Raw genomic sequence first — 19,232 nt, 5'->3', positions numbered from 1 at the left:
CTTGGCTTGATATTTTGCCATCTGAACTGGTTTAACTGAAGTGTTCAAAAATGTCCAATATTTGCACAGTACAGGATAACTTACCCAACACTTCCACCGTGATGGAATGACTGAGAGTTCCCAAACGATTTGAAGCAGTAACTGTGTATGTGCCCTTGTCCAATCTAGTGACACCAGGGATGGAGAGTTTTGTATGTGATGTCACCCTATCAATCTCTTTGGTTTCTATCAGGAGTTTCTCAGTTGACTTGGGAATAACAACATCATCCTTCAGCCATTCAATCTTTGGCATTGGCAGGCCTGTGACTTCAGCGGGCATCTCAATAGGTTTGTTTTTCCTTACTTGGATCAAATCACCCTTGAAGTGCTTTAACATATGAATACTTGGAGCCACTATAATCATCAAAATGAGATGAAACGTGTTATCAAAAGACAAGTAAAATGTGGGTGCTGAGACAACATGAAACTTTGTAAAGAACAGTGATGTTAAACTAAAATAGGACAAACCTTCATCATCTTGAATGACAACAGTCATGGTTATAGATGGCTCACTTTCACCAAATGCATTGACAGCCTTTGCACGGAACTCATACATATGCAATTCATCAAGGTCTTCAACTGTCAAAATTTGAGCAGTCAGCAACTCTGGGTTGACTCGCTGGAAGGCTGGTTGATCTTGTCGCTTTTTCTCAATGATGTAGCCAAGGATTGGACTACCACCATCATTACGAGGTGGCCTCCATTCAATAGTAACAGAAGATTTGGTCCGCTCGGTATAGTGGAACTTTTCAGGAGAAGTTGGTGGACCTGACATTTAATAAAAATGTGACAATAAATACATAGGAACATAATATCGAGTGCTATTTTGAGAGTAAAGCATTGTGTACACAAAATTTACCTTGAGGATCCACAGCAAGGATAGGTCCGAGATCAACTGGAGGTCCACATCCATACTTGTTCTTAGCCACAACACGGAAAATGTATTCCTGTCCCTCAGTAATACCTACAATCTCACATTTGGATGAAGCAGTCTCAATAGGTTGTCTCCATGTGTGCATCTTTGGTTCCCTCCTTTCAATGATAAACCCTGTTAGATCACTACCACCATCATCTTCAGGATCTGACCAGTTCAACATCATTAGCTTTCTGGTAACCACAACAGGTTTCAGGTCAAGAACTGGTCCAGGAACATCTGAGAAGAGATTTTAAATGTGGGAAAATGTATATATTATGCATGCTGTAATGAGAATGAGCGCATACATTTCAAATCCAAATTACAATTAAAAAAAATCTTACCCATTACTTCAACCCTGGTCCATGCAGACTTGATACCACTTGGATTTGCTGCTTGGATTTGGTATTTGCCATGATCACTTCTCTTTGTGGTTTTGATAACAACAGTGCTGTCCTTTCCAGCTTCCTCTACCTCCATACGATCCTTTTCTAATTGACCATCATCCTTTGTCCATTTCAAAGATGGAAAAGGTCTACCAGTCACATGTGCTGGAATTCTCAGCATCTCTCCAGCTCTAACAACAACACCATTTTTCACTGAGATATCAAGCTCGATGACTGGAACCTCTGTTTTGACAAAGAAACAGAGCCATATATTTAGCTGTTTATATTAGAATAACACGTCAATTGATTAACACATAAAGAATATCATGATATTTAACATCAGTTTTAGGTTTTATACCTGCAGGGTTTCTCACAATTACTGCATCAGTCAAACCTGGTTGTCCTTCACCAGCACAATTGACTGCCACAACACGGACAATATACTTAGCACCTTCTCTAACACCATACACTGTAAATGCGTGGTTCTTCCATGGTCTCTCTGTGGCTCGTGACCAGTCTTTGGTACCAGCAACAACTTTGTCAACATGATAACCAAAGATGTCTGCGCCACCATTGTCTGCAGGAGGATCCCATTCAACATCAATTGAATAGTCTGAGGTGTCTACAATTCTTGGAATTGGTGGACCTGGGGGCCCTGAAACAAATAATTTTTATACAGTAAGTATTATATTTTAAATCTATATTAATTTGATGGTAAAAAAAAAAATCTTATATGTTCATGGTTTATAGTCAATTCTAATACTACAAACGTACTGATTGGTGCCTGTGCTGTTTTTGGTTCTGACGGGGGGCTGAACTTTCCAGGTCCTGCTACATTTTCTGCACAGACTCTGAAAATATATGTTAGACCCTCCAAAAGGCCCTCTACATTTATTTCCAAATCAGGAACCATGGTTCGATTGACTCTTGCCCAGTGTGTGCTGTTAATTTCTCGTTTCTCTACCCAGTATCCTTCAATGGGACTGCCATTGTCATTGGGTTCTGTCCAGGTAACAAGCATACTGCTGGCTGTGGAATCCGTGATTTCAGGTTTCTCCGGCGCATCTGGAGGATCTGAATTGACAAGGCATATCGAACTGTTTAATTAACTGTGAAACACAATAATGCAAATTATGTTCTCAAGCAAACAATTAAAAATCGGAATACCGAATGGATTCTTTGCAATGACGGGTTTGGAGATGCATGGGGTTCCAGGACCATACTTATTCTCTGCAGTGACACGGAAGAGGTACTCCTTGCCCTCAATAAGTTTTGGTACTTGAAATTTACAGCCTCTAAGGATTGAGGTTACAGTGACCCATCCAAGTTCCACCTTGGAGTTATCTTTTTGTTCCAATATGTAGTTAAGGATTTCACTACCACCATCATCCAGAGGAGGATCCCACTTACAGAGGATTGAGTTCTTCCTTACATCTTCAAATTTGAAATTGACTGGAGGTCCAGGAGTATCTGGAACAGAAAAATGTACAATTAAAATTCTATTCTTTTTTTTTTTTATTCAAGGTGGGAAAGGCGTAATATGTATGTGTTGATGTCACATTGAAGAGTTTTATACTCACCAAGGACATTGACTTCACAGGAGGCAGAGGCAACACCATGATCATTTTCCACTTTTATGGTGAAAACACCATGATCGCCTCTGATAGTATCTTTTACAATAATGAAGGATTCACCCTTCCTCTTGGATTCAATGGTAAGCCGTTCATTTAAGCTTGGGTGGTATGCTTCTTCAGGCTCCTCAGGTTCCTCCTCCTCCTTTTCTTTTACTTTCTCCTTTTCCGTGTCCTCCTCCTTCTTTGCCTCTTTGTCTTCCTCCTTCTTTTCTGCATCTGCCTCTTTCTTTTCTGCATCAGCCTCTTTCTTTTCTGCATCAGCCTCCTTCTTTTCCTCCTTTTCTTTTTCTTTCTCCTTCTTCTTCTTTATGGGCCTTTCTGGTCTCTTCTTCAGTGGTTCTGGCCAAATGGTTGAATTGTTCTTCATCCATGTAATTTGAGGGTAAGGGAATCCAGAGATATTGGCATCCAATCGGATCTCCTCACCTCGTTTTACATTCAAGCCTGATTGTAGACTACCGCTAAGGAATACCTTTGGACGATCTGAAAGCAGAAAAATGCTTACATATACAGTACCAATAACTTGCTTCAGAGGGACTTCACATCTGATGAAAATCTATGATTTGACAATTAACAAAAGATTAAGTTCATACCAATTGCATCTGTGGCTTTGATCAAAGGTGTGCTGCGTGAAGGATCACTGATACCAGCTGCATTTTCAGCACGTACACGGAACTGATATTGTTTTCCTTGCGTCAACCCCTTAACTGTATAGGACACCACTGGCACAAGGAAGTCATTGCATCTCTGAAAGTTCTCTTCCCCTTTCATCATCTTCTCAAGAATGTAACCCATAATTTTGCTTCCACCATCATACATGGGAGGCTTCCAAGTAAGGGTCACACTCTCAGAAGTTGGGTTGTGTGTTTCCACATCGACGGGTGGGTCAGGACGTTCTGTATTTGAAATACAAAAGGTTGTTAAAAATATTATGCAAAATGAAAGTTTTCATATAAATGCTTTCAATGAATGTCACTACTTACGCTTCTGATCTTCAGCAATTACAGGGTTGCGAAGCTCAATGAATTCACCACCACCAATCTTGTTGACAGCTCTGACACGGAAGTAATACTCTCCATTTTGAATGAGATCCTTAACGGGCCAGCTAACTTTGTTTTCTCCAGACATTACATTCACATAGGTTCTCCTGCCTGCTTCTCTGCGTTGTAGGACATAGTGGAGAATAGGACTACCTCCATCATAGTCTGGAAGATCCCAGGACACCTTGCAGGTGCTCTTGGTAATCTCACTAGCAACAATTTCTTTACATGGCCCGGGAAGACCTATCATTTGTAAAAAGCACAGTAAAACCAAAGAAAATGCATTAGTTTAAAATGTAAAAGTGCATTTTCATTATTATGTTTGCCTCAGTTGTTAAAAGCTGAAATATTCCAATAAAGCAGTTGATAATGGAACTCAAAAACATACCTATAACTTTAACATTGATTGTTCCACTAGTTGAACCATTGCTGTTCTCCAAGGTAACTTTGTACTGGCCAGCATCAGCGTGTAAGCAGCTTGGAATTTCCAGATGGCATGATGTGTATTCAGCTCTGAAGAAAGTTCTGTCATCAGTTTTCATTTCATTTCCATCTTTGTGCCATGTAATCTTAGGTGATGGCACAGCCTTAAATGGAATTGGGAGGTGCATCTTTTCACCCTCTACAACAACAAGATCCTTGGTCTGGAAGTCAAGGGTTGGGCTACCTGCAATGATATGAGTCACAGGGCAATCAACCTTAAATCATAATGGCAACAAAAGTATTTATAATTTTACAAAAACAAAAAAAAATAGCTTACAGTCAGAATCTTTGGCATATACATTCTCAGAAATGTCAGAGGGCTCACTGGCACCAAGAGAATTGACAGCACGGACTCTGAAGGTATACTGCTTCTCAGGAACAATGCCCTCTTCATCCCCTGCCCTGTATTTGAGCTCTTTGACAGGACGAGAGTTGACTCTCATCCACTTCTCGGTTCCAGTCTCACAGAGCTCAATATGGTAGCCAATAATGGGACTTCCTCCATTATTTTCTGGTGCCTTCCAAGCAATACAAATATGATCTCTGGCTGCCTCAGTGACATGCAGTTCCTGAGGGGGTGATGGTGGGCCTGTCAAGAAAAGAAATGGTTCCATTTATGATGCTTATTATGAATTACATCTTAAATCCCTGAATCAGATATTAAACACGGATGTTCTATTTTTTTTTTTTCCCTTAATGTTGGAGGTCCAAGAGACATGGTTATTTTTCAGAATTTTTGTTTATTATTTTCAATTTATCTTAATATGTTTCTTGGACCTTATCAAAACCAACTGGGCAAAATTATTGAAGATGTATCTTTCTGTTTAATCACAAAGTATATATGCACTTGTGCAGTAATATTCCTATTTCATATTTGAGTACATTTGAAACTTGTTTTAAGGTTGTTAGATAGATAGATAGATAGATAGATAGATAGATAGATAGATAGATAGATAGATAGATAGATAGATTTTTATACCTGTTGGGTCCTCAATGATCACAATATCCGTGGGTTCACTTGGGTGACCATTTCCAGCCTCGTTCTCAGCAGAGACTTGGAACTGCACTTCAGTGCCCTCAATTACATCAGTCACTCTGTAATGGCAGTCAGGACCTGAAGTCTTTGCTGATTTCACCCAGCGGGTACCAAGTTTCTCCTTCTTCTCAACGACATATCTAGGAAAGAGATATTATCCAATGAATAATAAAATGGATGAACAATGCTGAAATAAAATATGAAAATATGATGAAAAGTTACAAAACTTAAATGAAAATAGAAATGTTGTCTTGGCAACTAAATGTAATTAAACAAGTTTGTAATACTAAAATTACTAAAAACAAAATTGACAGCACATAAAAAAAAATTAAACTTACAAAATAATAGAATTTCTTAAACTCAGCAATATACAAGAAATATGAAAATAAAAAGCTAAATAAAAATGAATACTTTTAATAGTATAATGTATTAATAATACTAAAGTAACACTGCCTGGGTCCACATTTCACCAACTGCTACAAAGGCCATATGCAAGTACCTCAAGACAGATCTTCCACCATCATTCTTAGGTGCTTCCCATTTCAGGTCAACATGAGTCTTGGAGATACCAGTAATGGTCAGATTATATGGAGGTCCAGGGGTACCTGTGAAGAAGAAAAGCAGGTGAGAGACAAATTTAACACTAAATATAAAACAAAACAATCAAAAGAAAGAAACAATCAATAAGAAGGAATAAGAACGTACTAAAAGTATCTTTGGCGAGAACAGAGTCTACAAGTTCACAAAATTCACTGGGTCCCACAGCATTCTCTGCAGCAACACGGAAAACATAGAGAGACCCCTCATTCAGTGGGGTGACAGTGTACTTCAGCTCTTTCACAGTGGTGTCCACAGCCTGCCAGCCCTTGCGTCTGACATCTCTCTTCTCAATAATGTAGTTTGTGATTGGAGAGCCACCATCTCTCTCAGGTGCTGTCCATTTCAAATCAGCACTGTTCCTGCTAGTAGAAACTACTTCAAGCCATCTTGGAGGTGATGGAGGATCTAAAGGAGGAGGACCATCATTAGGAAATGTTGTATACAGAATTACTGTATGCACTTGAATATTTAAATGTTACAGCAATGGTTAACTCTAAAATTAAAATTATGTCACCATTTTCTCATCTTCAGTTTTTTACAAACCTGTATGAATGTTCATATGACCACAAAAGAATAATATCAAGAACATCCTGGCCATTATTTTCAACATAATGAAAGTGAATAGCAATTTCAGCTGTCAAGTTTCAAAATAACACTAACAAAGAACAGACAAAAATATTGAAAATCCAACCAAAATCTTAGCCTGTTCACACAATACTTTATTTCTGAATTCAGAAGACTACTGTATGCATTGCATGGACTAATCAGGGATACATACGTTTGTGTCATTTTTAATCTTGAAAATCCTTGTTTATTATAACTGCATTGAGAAAAGCAACCAACTACATTAATCAGAATTTATTCTTTTTCGTCATACTGAAAATGGAAAGTCATATAGGTTTGGAACAACATGAGGATGAAAAAAATGATGAAAAAGTGTGACTTACTGAGTCTCTCCTTGCAGAGCACTGGATCACTTGGTTCACTAGGTTCACTCTCGCCGGCTGCATTGACAGCTCTGACACGGAATGAGTACTCTTGCTTCTCCATCAATCCTTTCAGGAAGTACTCAAGAGAGGGGATACCATCAGCTACACGAACCCACTCGTCAGTTCCACTCTTAAGGAGTTCAATGATGTAAGACTCAATCTTTGCACCACCGTCATGTTCAGGTTTTGTCCATTGTAGGAAGGCAGTTGTTTTGGCCACATCCTTAACAGTGGGCTTACCAGGGGCCCATGGGGGATCTGAAAGAAATCACATAAGTTTCATCCAGCGTGCTCTCTCCAAATAAAATAGGTGAAATGGGCAAATCAGGATATTTATAAAACATTAATCCTACCTATTGGATCTTTAATCAAAAGCTGGTCTGTCTCTTTGCTTGGTTTGCCAGGTCCAGCAAGATTCTCTGCCAAAACACGGAACTTATACTTCTTTCTTGTTGGCAGTCCTTTTACCCTGGAAGCAAATTTGTATTTTAGACATGTTTTAGAAAAATTACGAAACAACAATGGCAAACTAGAGCTCATTTACATCCCTACCTATAGTTTGTGTCCGTGACAGGCAGCTTGTTGCATCTGATCCATTTGTCGTGCTCAGGCTCATATCTCTCAACCCAATATCCAGTAATAGGACTTCCACCATCATCATCAGGCTCATACCAAGACAGAGTTACTGCATCCTTAACAATATCAGATGGCTCCAATTTGTATGGAGGGCCAGGAGTATCTAGGATAGGGTTAACATATATATAATGATTTCTAATGCAGGTGAAATGATAGTCATTTTGTTTGAATCTTTGAAACAGTATTAAATAACATACCAAAGGGGTATCTGGCAGTTATTGGGGCATGTTCTGCTGGGGCACCAACTCCAAACTGATTTTCAGCATAGACCCTAAAGACATATTCCTTGAAAGCCACAAGTTTGGTGGCCCTGTAGGTGGTCTGCTTCACAGTGGAGGACAACTTGTACCAGATTTCACTGTCTACAGCCCTCCTCTCAATAATGTAGTTTGTCACTTTTGAGCCACCATCATCTCTTGGAGGATTCCAGGCTAACAAGCAGGACTCACTGGTGATTTCAGAGATATCAAAGGCAGCTGGAGGACCAGGTTTATCTATGTGAAGTTAGCAAAGTTAGAAAATTAGTATCACCTGAATACTAATTGCAACAGAAAAAAAATGCCTAAATGTCAAATTTAAGTTTAGATTTAAATGTTTAATTTTAGTAAAAGAAGTGGATAAATATATACAGAATTTATGTTTATTTATATGTAAAATTTATATAGAATTTAAACAAAATGCAAGAAATAAGCAATTTAAGATATATTGTAATATTTTGTAATACACAATATATTATCTGAAAAAAAAGCATTACTGTTTTAAACACATAATGGTTTTCTTGTTTAGGTTTGTTTAGTTATCTGTACTGCAAATAAGCTCCCCTATGATTTTGCAGGGTGTATCAACTTAGAAAAACAGAAAGAAAGAAAAAAGAAAAGTCTGTCACACAACCTAGAATGTTGACATCAACTGTTGCAGTTGCACGGCCACTGCTGTTGACTGCCTCAATGATGTATGTAGCGGTGTCATCTCTATTGGTCTTCGCAATGGACACAGTTGAGTGGCCAGGCTTGGTATCAATTGAGATTCTATCATCTGGCTTCAGGACTAGGTCAGCTTTGGTCCATTTGACTTTAGGCTCTGGTTTGCCTTTGATGTCAGCAGGCAGTTCAATCTTTGTTCCAGCCTTAGCAGTGAGGCCAGCCAGCAGTTTTGCATCAAGCTGAATCTCTGGAGGCTCTGTGAAAGTAAATCAAATAAACATTAAACATAAACTCTTAATGTCTCTGAATGTCAAATCATAATCTAATAAAGTACCTTTAGGATCAACGGCCAAAATCTCATCTGTCGCCTTGCAAGGCTTACTGGCACCCAGTTTGTTCAAAGCCCTCACACGATAAGCATACCACTGTCCTTCAGTGAGACCAGTTACTTCAAACCTGTTTGTAAAATTTATTTAGTTTAACATGCATGTAATCAACTTAATTCACTTGGAAGAGTAATTCATCTGAAAATGATAACTTACTTAAGATCAGGAACTGGGTCTCCACATGGTTCCCACTTGTCAGTACCACGTTGACATTTGTCAACAATATAGCCCTTAATTGGAGTTCCACCATCCCACTTGGGAGGTTCCCATGACAAGAAGATCTTGCTAGCAGACTTGTCTCTCCATTTAAGATTTTCTGGTGGGTCTGGTATAGCTGTAAATAACACACATGCACGCACGAGAAATTATAAATGATTTGATATTGCAAATATTTAACACTGACTAATCTATCATTAGTATTAACACGCACTTGCAGGTGAAGACACGTTCACTGGGTCATCAATGTAGGCGGGCTCTCCAGGGCCACATTTGTTGCAGGCAATAACTCTGAACAAGTACTCCTTGCCCTCAACAACATCTGTGACTGTATATTCCTGGTCTTGCAAACCTGCCATCACCTAAAATCACATAAACACAGTGAAAGGGATCACTGTAGGTTCACAGTACCATTCAATGAAATTAATGGTCAAATATATTAGGAATATTTATACCTTCACCCAGGTCTTTCTGGAAACCTCACGCTTTTCAACCTGATAGCCTGTGATCGGACTGCCTCCATCATGTTCAGGTGACTCCCACATCAAGTGAACATGCTTTCTGGTCACTTCTGCAACCTTTAAGTCTTTGGGTGCACTTGGAGAGGCTTGAATGAAGAGTAAAATAAAGTATAACACTTAACTTTTTACTTTCTGAACTGTAAATTTATGTATATATATTTATAATAAAATTGTGTGCATACCAATGACATTGACTTCAATCTCTCCTGAGACACTGGTCACATCATTTTCCAATGTCAAGGAGTATGTGCCTTTGTCAGGGCGCACACTTGGGGTTACAATGAGCTCGGTGAAGGTCGACTTTGTAACCATGGACACACGGTCACCAGCTGTAAGTGCATTTTCACCAAATGTCCACTTTGCTGTGGGCACCGGGTACCCAGTGATAGGGACACGAATTGTAAGAGGATTAGGGACAATAACCTCTAGACCATCCTTAAATGCACTCAGGTCGAGAGTAGGTGCAACTGTGACAAGAGAAGCGCATCATGTGTTAAACAATTTCCAAAGATTCAGATATATCAAATATTATTTAGGGTGCAATGGTACGGAGATCACTTACAGTGGGGATCATCTGCCAACACGGGCCCAACAATATTTGAGGGGTCAGACTGGCCAGCTGCATTCTCAGCAAGTACTCTATAGCTGTATTTTGTTCCAAATTTCAGGCCTGAAATCTGTGGAATGGATGACAATATAAGCATCACAAAACAATACTAATACACACTATTACAGGAAGCAAACTAAAGTCAGTCCACTCAGCAACCAAGTTCACAATGCTTCTAGGCAGCTAGGCATAAAAGACCAAATCCTATTTACTTGAATTGGAAAATTACCATCTCAAAAACAGCTTGCCTAACTCTTGCCTTACATTAAAATCTATGCTTAAATAGCATATATTGCAGGTTGAAAAAGCAAGTGCATTCCTAAGTGCATATCTCTATGGAAAACAGAGATTCTAATAGCAGCTGCAGGGTCACAATAACTACTCATTAATTTAAAAAGCAGGGCTTATTCCACCATACAGTACATTGCACTACCATTTATAGTAATATGAGTGAACCCTCTTTATGTGTGTATGTGTGTGTGTGTGTATATATATATATATATATATATATATATTATATATATATATATATATATATATATATATATATATATATATATATATATATATATATATATATATATATATATATATATATATATATATACACACACACACACACACACACACACAGAGACACACGTTTGTTTTTGTGAAAAGTGGGGACATCCCATAGGCGTAATGGTTTTTATACTGTACAAACTGTATATTCTATGGCCCTACACCAACCCTACACCTAACCCTAACCCTCACAGGAAACTTTCTGCATTTTTACTTTCTCAAAAAAACTTATTCTGTATGATTTATACGCATTTTGAAAAATGGGGACATGGGTTATATCCTCATAAGTCACCCTCTCCTTGTAATACCTGTGTCATACCCATGTCATTATACAGAGTTGTGTACTGATATGACACAAAAACAAGGGCACACACACACACAGTCTTTGGCAAATTTACCCTGTAGACCAGGTCCTGCCAAAGCCTGGCATTGCATCTAAGCCACTTGTCTGTGCCTTCTTCACATCTCTCAATGATGTAGCCAGTGATTGGTGTGCCTCCATTTTTTAAGGGAGTCTCCCATGTCAACAGACAGGAGTCCTTTGTCTGTTCAGAGTGTGTCAAATTCAGTGGAGGGCTCGGCCTCTCTGTGGATCAAAACATTACGATGCTTTTATTAGGTATGAATGCATTCATGTATGCTAAAATGAATGATATATGGGATTTTACAAACCAATAGGGTCCATGATCTTCACTGGGTTAGTGGCCGCACTTGGTTTGCCAATTCCAGCCTTGTTCTCAGCCTTAACACGGAAGATGTATTCTTTGTTCTCAATAACGTCATTAATAATAGCTGAGCGTTCATGTGGTTTGGTCACCATGGCTGGAGACCAGCTCACAGAAGTTCTATCACGGAGCTCAATAATGTATGATGTGATCTCTGATCCACCATCGAACAGTGGTGGTTCCCAGGAGACTGTGGCACCAAACTTGTTGACATTTCCAACAATAACATTCTGTGGTGGATCAGGAACATCTGGAGTGTATAAAATAAAATAAAAACAATTAGAATCACCTATTAGTGTGTACAAATTGACTTTCAGATTTTCCTGACTTACCAAACTTATTCTTAGCTTGAACAGCTTTATCGGTCTCAACATTGGGCCCACTTCCGATGCGGTTACGTGCACAGACACGGAACAGGTACTTGGAGTCTTTCTGCAAGCCAGTTACACAGTACTCTGTGCTATCGGCACAGTCAGTGGCCATGGTCCAGGTCTTACGTTTGATATCACGTCTTTCAACAACATAAGCCAAGATCTTGCTGCCACCGTCACTCTCTGGCTCTTCCCATGCAATGCTGACCTCACCATCAGCAGTGTCAACAACTTGAAGGTTCTTCACAGGCCCAGGAACATCTGTGAAAGGATCAAAATTTGTAAGCAACAATATAATCCTAGAATATTTTACTGAAACAAACTGATAAACAATGAATATAACTAACCAATAACTTTTAGGTTTATAAAAGCCTCTCCTTTTCCATGTTTGTTTTGGATGAGGATTTTATAGCGACCTTCCTCTGACTTCTTTGGGTCCTTCAGCCTATATTCTGTCCTGTCAACAGAAGTGTTAACATTGTCTTTTGGAAGACTGATGTCATCGTAGAACCACTCAGCCTCAGCATGCGGGTAAGCATTGTAAGGAACTGCCATAACAAATGGCTTTCCAGCATCTGTCACCAGGTCTTGATCCAAGGTTTTAATTGTTGGCATGGCTGTGGAGAAATACCAAGGTATTGTAAACGTATTCAATTTGATTGTGTTTGGTTGTAAAACATTGAATATATACAGTATTTATAAATTCATCTTACCAGCAAGCTCAAGCTTGGCTCTGGCATCTTTGTCCTTGGCAATGACTCTGTACTCGCCTTGATCACGTGGTCTGATTTCACACACTTGAAGCCTGTGAATCTTACCCTCGCTCATCATCTGGTACTTATCACCTTGAACAACGGTCATGTTGTTCCTCAGCCATTTGACCTCAACTCTGTCTTTATTGAGCTCAACTTCAAACACAACATCTGAGCCTGGGGGCTCAAACACATCTGTGGGTGGTCTGACAATCTCCACAGGGGTCTCTAAAGAGGTGACAAAGTCATAAAGACCCATTACGTTTCTATTCATTTCCATTACTTTTCTACACCTGGAGATTACATTTATTAAAATTCCCTGATATTTCCAGGTTGTTAATGGACACTGAAACAAACTTACCCTCAACAAAGAGGCGGGCTCTTGTTCTCTTGTCATCCAGTCCACAGGAATATTCACACTCATCATCTGGTCTGCACTCTTTTATACGCAGTCTACATGTTTTGCCATCTCTCTCAAATTGGTATCTTAAAAATTAAAAATGCATATTAAACATACTCAAAACCAACAGAACCCTTGACAAAAACCCTTTAGAATAACTAATCTTACCTGGGTCCTTCTCTGATCTCCCTGCCATCTCTGTACCATTTGATTTCAGCCTTCTCTTTGGACAGTTCACATGTGAACTCAGCATCCTCAAACTCAGTGATGGTTTGGTCACTGAGCTGAGCGGTGAAGTCAGCGGGTGCCTCACTAATGATCAGTTCTGCTGTGGCCTTATCAGCACCAGCAACTACACTATATTCACCCTCATCTGCAAGACTGCAGTCTTTAATGGTCAGAGTGTGCTTGTCCTTGTCCACACGATACAGAATTCTCTTGCTGAGAGTGATTTCCTGACCTGCCTTCATCCACTGTACTGTTACATTTGGTCTGTTCACCTTGCATGTGAAGCTGACAATCTTTTTCTCCTGTGTGTCAACATCCTCAGGGGGAACAATGATTCGCAGATCTTCCTCTGTGGAAATTAAGGTTTATGATAAGTTAACTAGGTATGTATTTTCTGAAACAGAGCCTAAGTCTCAAATCCATTTTGTTAAAAATAAGTTAGTAGTTTAAACTCTCCTGCAGGAAATTCATGTCATATTATTATAAATATATGACAATATTTAATTCTGTATTTTATATTTAAATTGTATTTATTATTTTATAAAAATGTTTTAATATTTTTTTAAATATAAAGTATGTGAGCTTCACTCACATATTCACTCTATATTATTATTATTATTATTATTATTATTATTATGATACATTTTACTTAATTTTTGTGAACTGTAACACAATAACAAACAAACAAAACTTTTTCATGGGTACAAACATAAATATTTTTCCAAAGTATAACACAAATAGTGAAAGACATTTCGGTCAACCAACAATATAAGCAAATGTTTGCAAGCATGTATACATGAATATCTGTAAATATAAACATAAATATAATGTAAATATAAAATTCCCTTAGGCGTCACTGTATAATCATTTACTGCTAAACTAATACAAGATGGTACACTAAATCCCCACTCAATAGGGAATTCATGTTCATTTTTATGACAGACGGTTCACGAGAGATTCCATTTTATATAAACACAGTTGCTGTTAGATATATATATATATATTCTTGCAATAATTACATTAAAAGCATATCAGCAGTGTTAATTCTGGCAGGCATTTTTTTATTTAGTCTTAGTCTTAGTCTTGAGACACAAATGCTTAATAGTCTGTCACATTTTAGTCATTTGAGTCTTTCAGTTTTAGTCAACAAAAAGTCATTGCATTTTTGTCACCTTTTGTTCATTACTTTTAGTCAATAGATTTAGCCAAACCATAGTTACCTAAATTTATTTTGGTAGCTATTTTATATGTAGTTTTCAAATTAAAATAATCATTAATTATTTTTTCTTTAGACCAAATCAATCAAGCTTATGAGAAATTTAAATCAAGGAATGAATTTGGAAAATCTTGAATAAATTATGACAATGAACTATCCCTTTAACAGAAGTGAAAAAGGAGCAGCTTATAAAAATTTTTTTTTTAAATATATATATATATATAATGTTCACTTAATCCATAACCTACTGTATTTACATGAGATACTCTAAACGATAAATATTTGTGTGTAGGGATGCATCAGTCCGATACTCGGGATCGATATCGGCTCCTATCCAGGCATTTTCTGTGGATCGGGTATCGGACAGACGAGACCGATCCAAATCCGATATTGTGGGTATACTATTCTGTGTTATTGTTGAGCCAGACGGAAGGAACAAAAACATTACAAAGCACCAAAACGTTTTCAAAAACATATTTCAAGTGTTCAGAAGCTGTTCCATAGTTCAATGGGACGTACAGATTAATATTGAAGTCATTAAATTCAGATTCACATAAACTCTTCTATCCACTGCGGCTGTCTGTCATCCTCTATTCAGTGTTCAAAAAGCGTGTCGTATTCAGTTACAGTCAAAACAATGAAACTCTCTTCAAAAGCGCACAGTAACTGTGGTTTAAAACTGTTCAAAGTAAAGGCTCATTAAAATAATGCACAGATTTAACAGACTACGTATCAATATCTATACTGACTAGACATGCAAAAGACCCTTATCCGATCGCAATCCAATGACAGGGACGCACATTTTGAAGGACAATAGCCTATAGGATGCACTTTAAATGTCTGGTAGTCCTCAAATAACATTATAGTCCAGTCTCGTCTAGTTAACGAAAACGCGGCATACATTTCATCATAATTTCGACATCAGATATTATTTTTAGCTCGTCAACATCTCGTTAGTCACATAAAAAATGTTCGTTAACGAATATTTTTCATTGTCGTCTTCATTAACGAAATTAACACTGCATATCAGCATGCGTCATACCTTGCACAGTAATGTTGGCAGAGCTCTTTGCGTGTTCACCACGTTGGTTGGTCAGTGTAATGGTGTAGTTGGCCTCATCTGATTTTTGAGTTTCTTTGATCCTCAGAGAGAATACATTGTCCTTCTGGACCATGATGAACTTGCTACTTTCAAATAAAGTCTCATTATTCTTCAGCCATTTGGCTTTGGCCCCCTCAGTGTTAACTTCACAATTGAGGACAGTCTCTTGTCCTTCATTTGCCTTTATGTCTCTTAGAGGAGTGATAATCCTCAGCTTTTCTGTAAAAAGAAAAAATAATAATTATGAATCAAATTTTCATGTTTATATCATAATTTTTCAAAAATATACACAAAAACATACTATACATACCAAGAACAGTCAGATCAGCTGAGGCTCTGGTGGTCCCAATGAGGACTACAAAGCCACCTTCATCCTTGAGTTCACAATTTTTGACAACAAGAACTCTCTTTTTGCCCTCAGAAATTATATCGTATTTGTCATCTGATTGAAGTTCCTTATCTCCTTTGAGCCATTTCACTTCATATGTGTCTTTCGAGACAGAGCACACAAATTGTGCCTTTTCACCTTCAACCACCTCCTGGCTTTGAGGCCTTGCAATGAACTCAGCAGCAAGTTCTAAAGTGGAAAGAAACAGTTACAATATTAGATCAATCACAAGCATGGAGCAAGTTTATATAAACAAGGTATGAAGTAAGGTGTGAAGTAAAATTTGAAAGGCAAGACAGTCTCACCATTAATCCTTAGGTTCCCTGTGGTTTGTGAGGTGGGCAGTTTGCAGTGGTACTCTCCAGCATCATCCATACGGAGGCCCTTAATTATTAGGATTCTCTTTTTGCCATCTGCAATATGCTCATATCTACCAACTTCAGGCAACTCTTGGTCACCCTTGTACCATGTAACCTCTGCACTGGGCTTGGAGACTTCACAAATCAGTTTAACACTGTCCGTTTCAGTGCCTTCAACATTAGCCAAGTTCTTTGTGAATCTAGTCTCCTCCTCTGTGGTCAGAAAAAGTCATGCAAATCAGAATACTGTTCAAAGCAAGTGGTTGAAATCTAAAAATTAACAGACTAAAAATTAACAGAACAATTTACCAATGACAGTCAGCATTCCAGAGGTTTTGGAAGTCCTGGCATCGCATTCATATTCTGCTTCATCATCAAAGACAGACTTGCTTATGATGAGAATACGTTTTACTCCTTCAGAAATGATCTCATATTTCTTGCCTTTTCTGATTTCATTACCATCTTTGAACCAGCGAACCTATTCAAAGGGAACAATGAAATATATACGGATAAATAAACTCAGTGATCATTTTCAAAAAAGTCAGACAACTGCACATATCTAATGTCTAACATCTAACCTATGAATTATATAGATATAAATTTAAACGTCAATTAAAAAAAATTAACTGAATGGTAAACAAACCTTAGCACTTTCACGAGACACTTCACATTCAAATCTGGCAGATTCCTTCTCTTTGACCTCAACATCATGGAGTGGCTTTGAGAACTCAACATGTGGAGCTGAAGATCAAAAGGCAATCATATTTAGTCTTTTATTGCAAGTACTATTTCAATTCTAAGCTTTAGTCTTTTCCTTCTGGTTGACTTACGTTCAACATTTAAGAAGGCTGAAGTCTTGAACTGTTTAGCATCACAGGTATATGTCTTTGAGTCATCAAGTGTGCAGTCATGGATAAGAAGTTTTCTTTTACGGCCATCAGCAACCATGTCATACTTCTTGGTTTTGCGAATTTCTTGTCCATCTCTAAACCACCTGACCTCAGCTTTCTCTTTGGAGACTTCACACTCTAGTTCAGCGGTGGCTTCTTCTTCTACAGTCTGGTCCTCAAGAGGTTTGGTGAATTCAACTGGAGGTTCTGTGCAACAAATGTATTTGTTTTATTGCAATTCACTTTTTAACAATATAATAATTTCCTATGATAATATCTGAAGACAGACTAATTTTTTATTTATTTTAAAAAGTAAATAAATCTAGTAAATAAAACTTTCTTAACACAGACATTTAAACGTTTTTTATGTTTTTGACAATCACCTGAGCTCCAATAAGAGCACTAATAATTACAGCAGAGTACCAATACAATTACAACACTAGAACGGTTGATATTCTCACCTCAATGTGAACATGATTTAGACTGATTAATTTTATGAGGGATGGTTGTTAGCAATTAAATTATATCTGTATTTGGGAACAGATGGCACCCACCATTTACAATGAGTTGAGCCTGTGTCACGAAGTCCTTTGCAGTGAGTTTTACTTCTCCAGCCTCTGTCAGTTTCACATCCCTAAGGGTCAGCGTGTGAGTTCTGCCCTCTGAACGGTGCACCACCTGTGTAAATCAAACCAATTGATAAATCAGGCACACTTGCCATGTCAAGGGTGGGGGAGGCTATTTACTGCCCCTCTGCAACAGTCATCAACAGCTGAGCACTAGGAACTGTTCTCATTTTCACACCTCTGCTTTTTCTGTCCCAACAAGTGCCCTGGAAGTCAGTTTAGACTCATTTGGCCTGTGTAGCTTGTGTAACAAATAAAGCTATATGAACTGATTTAAAATTCAGATGTATATGATTTGCTTACATTTCATATTTTCCTTAAATCATCAATCAAAATAAAACTAAATATAAAACAGCATGAAAAAATACAAATTGAACATAGACTTTTTTTGTTTTGTTTTAATTTTTCAGTACTATTTCAAAAAATAAATAAATAAATAAATCACTAATGAATGAAAATTTTCATGTTGTTAAACAACATTATAATGTCTTCATATAATAATAATAATAGTAATAATAATAATCAGTTATAATGCAATAAACAGTATAATGCAGCAAAATAAAAAAATAAAGACCTATCTGTCCAAAAATAATCAAACCTGTTAGAATTATGGTTCATTAGTGCTTTTTTCAAATTTTTTTTTTTTTCTAATCTCTGTTTGAAGAATCAAGTTCTCACACAAACATATCAGGAATACAAACAGATCTTGAACTACTGTCATCACCAAAATATGTGGCCTTTTACTAAACCCATTTGCTACACAACACTAATCAAATTTAATAAAAGTATCATGTTAAATACATAAAAACCATGACTGAAGTCCAAACTCGCACTCACTGCAAATTACCATGTATGACAAACACATTTAAATGCTCCTAACAAAATGCATAAATACATGCATGCATACATACTTTTCTTAGTGTAAATACAAGCTATGTCTGCAAAAAAAAAAGAAGGCCTCTTGCCACCTGCCATTGCACATAGAGTCTTGAAGCAGTTAAAAATAACCAAAGGAACGCTTGCAGAGCAGAATAGCCCTATGTGTTATCTCAAACCCCGGATCAAATGCTCAGCTGGTATCCTGATCCCCAGGTCCTTATATGAGGAAAGCATTTAACTGACAGATGTAAAGAACTAGCATGCAACATGTAGAAAACAGCTAAATAAGTGTTTTGCAGTTGTTAAATAATCCAAACGTGTAATCC

At 37.7% G+C, this 19,232-nt stretch overlaps 1 protein-coding gene across 1 annotated transcript in view; it reads right to left on the bottom strand.

The window, feature by feature from the left end:
• Window positions 1–19,232, bottom strand: part of ttn.2 (titin, tandem duplicate 2) — a 159,728-nt gene that overhangs the window by 64,802 nt on the left and 75,694 nt on the right. Inside the window, exons 119-158 of the mRNA XM_052606767.1 lie at window positions 17,956–18,079; window positions 17,342–17,608; window positions 17,155–17,252; window positions 16,821–16,989; window positions 16,458–16,724; window positions 16,075–16,341; window positions 15,705–15,983; window positions 13,387–13,795; window positions 13,180–13,304; window positions 12,780–13,046; window positions 12,414–12,683; window positions 12,028–12,327; window positions 11,643–11,945; window positions 11,369–11,556; window positions 10,365–10,479; window positions 9,985–10,269; window positions 9,737–9,888; window positions 9,496–9,643; window positions 9,222–9,399; window positions 9,014–9,135; window positions 8,648–8,935; window positions 7,954–8,250; window positions 7,673–7,859; window positions 7,474–7,589; window positions 7,079–7,378; window positions 6,237–6,536; window positions 6,031–6,136; window positions 5,475–5,671; window positions 4,773–5,084; window positions 4,401–4,679; window positions 3,956–4,255; window positions 3,566–3,868; window positions 2,919–3,455; window positions 2,506–2,808; window positions 2,113–2,412; window positions 1,697–1,993; window positions 1,297–1,581; window positions 899–1,192; window positions 508–807; window positions 85–393 (exon numbers count right to left, since the gene is read on the bottom strand). Coding sequence (XP_052462727.1) covers window positions 85–393; window positions 508–807; window positions 899–1,192; window positions 1,297–1,581; window positions 1,697–1,993; window positions 2,113–2,412; window positions 2,506–2,808; window positions 2,919–3,455; window positions 3,566–3,868; window positions 3,956–4,255; window positions 4,401–4,679; window positions 4,773–5,084; window positions 5,475–5,671; window positions 6,031–6,136; window positions 6,237–6,536; window positions 7,079–7,378; window positions 7,474–7,589; window positions 7,673–7,859; window positions 7,954–8,250; window positions 8,648–8,935; window positions 9,014–9,135; window positions 9,222–9,399; window positions 9,496–9,643; window positions 9,737–9,888; window positions 9,985–10,269; window positions 10,365–10,479; window positions 11,369–11,556; window positions 11,643–11,945; window positions 12,028–12,327; window positions 12,414–12,683; window positions 12,780–13,046; window positions 13,180–13,304; window positions 13,387–13,795; window positions 15,705–15,983; window positions 16,075–16,341; window positions 16,458–16,724; window positions 16,821–16,989; window positions 17,155–17,252; window positions 17,342–17,608; window positions 17,956–18,079 — 9,943 coding nt within the window. The remainder of the gene's footprint in view (window positions 1–84; window positions 394–507; window positions 808–898; window positions 1,193–1,296; window positions 1,582–1,696; window positions 1,994–2,112; window positions 2,413–2,505; window positions 2,809–2,918; window positions 3,456–3,565; window positions 3,869–3,955; window positions 4,256–4,400; window positions 4,680–4,772; window positions 5,085–5,474; window positions 5,672–6,030; window positions 6,137–6,236; window positions 6,537–7,078; window positions 7,379–7,473; window positions 7,590–7,672; window positions 7,860–7,953; window positions 8,251–8,647; window positions 8,936–9,013; window positions 9,136–9,221; window positions 9,400–9,495; window positions 9,644–9,736; window positions 9,889–9,984; window positions 10,270–10,364; window positions 10,480–11,368; window positions 11,557–11,642; window positions 11,946–12,027; window positions 12,328–12,413; window positions 12,684–12,779; window positions 13,047–13,179; window positions 13,305–13,386; window positions 13,796–15,704; window positions 15,984–16,074; window positions 16,342–16,457; window positions 16,725–16,820; window positions 16,990–17,154; window positions 17,253–17,341; window positions 17,609–17,955; window positions 18,080–19,232) is intronic.

This window comes from Carassius gibelio, chromosome A9, assembly GCF_023724105.1.
Source record: "Carassius gibelio isolate Cgi1373 ecotype wild population from Czech Republic chromosome A9, carGib1.2-hapl.c, whole genome shotgun sequence".
NCBI lineage: Eukaryota > Metazoa > Chordata > Actinopteri > Cypriniformes > Cyprinidae > Carassius > Carassius gibelio.
Note: the sequence above shows the minus strand (reverse complement) of the source record. Positions and strands in the feature narration are given on the sequence as shown.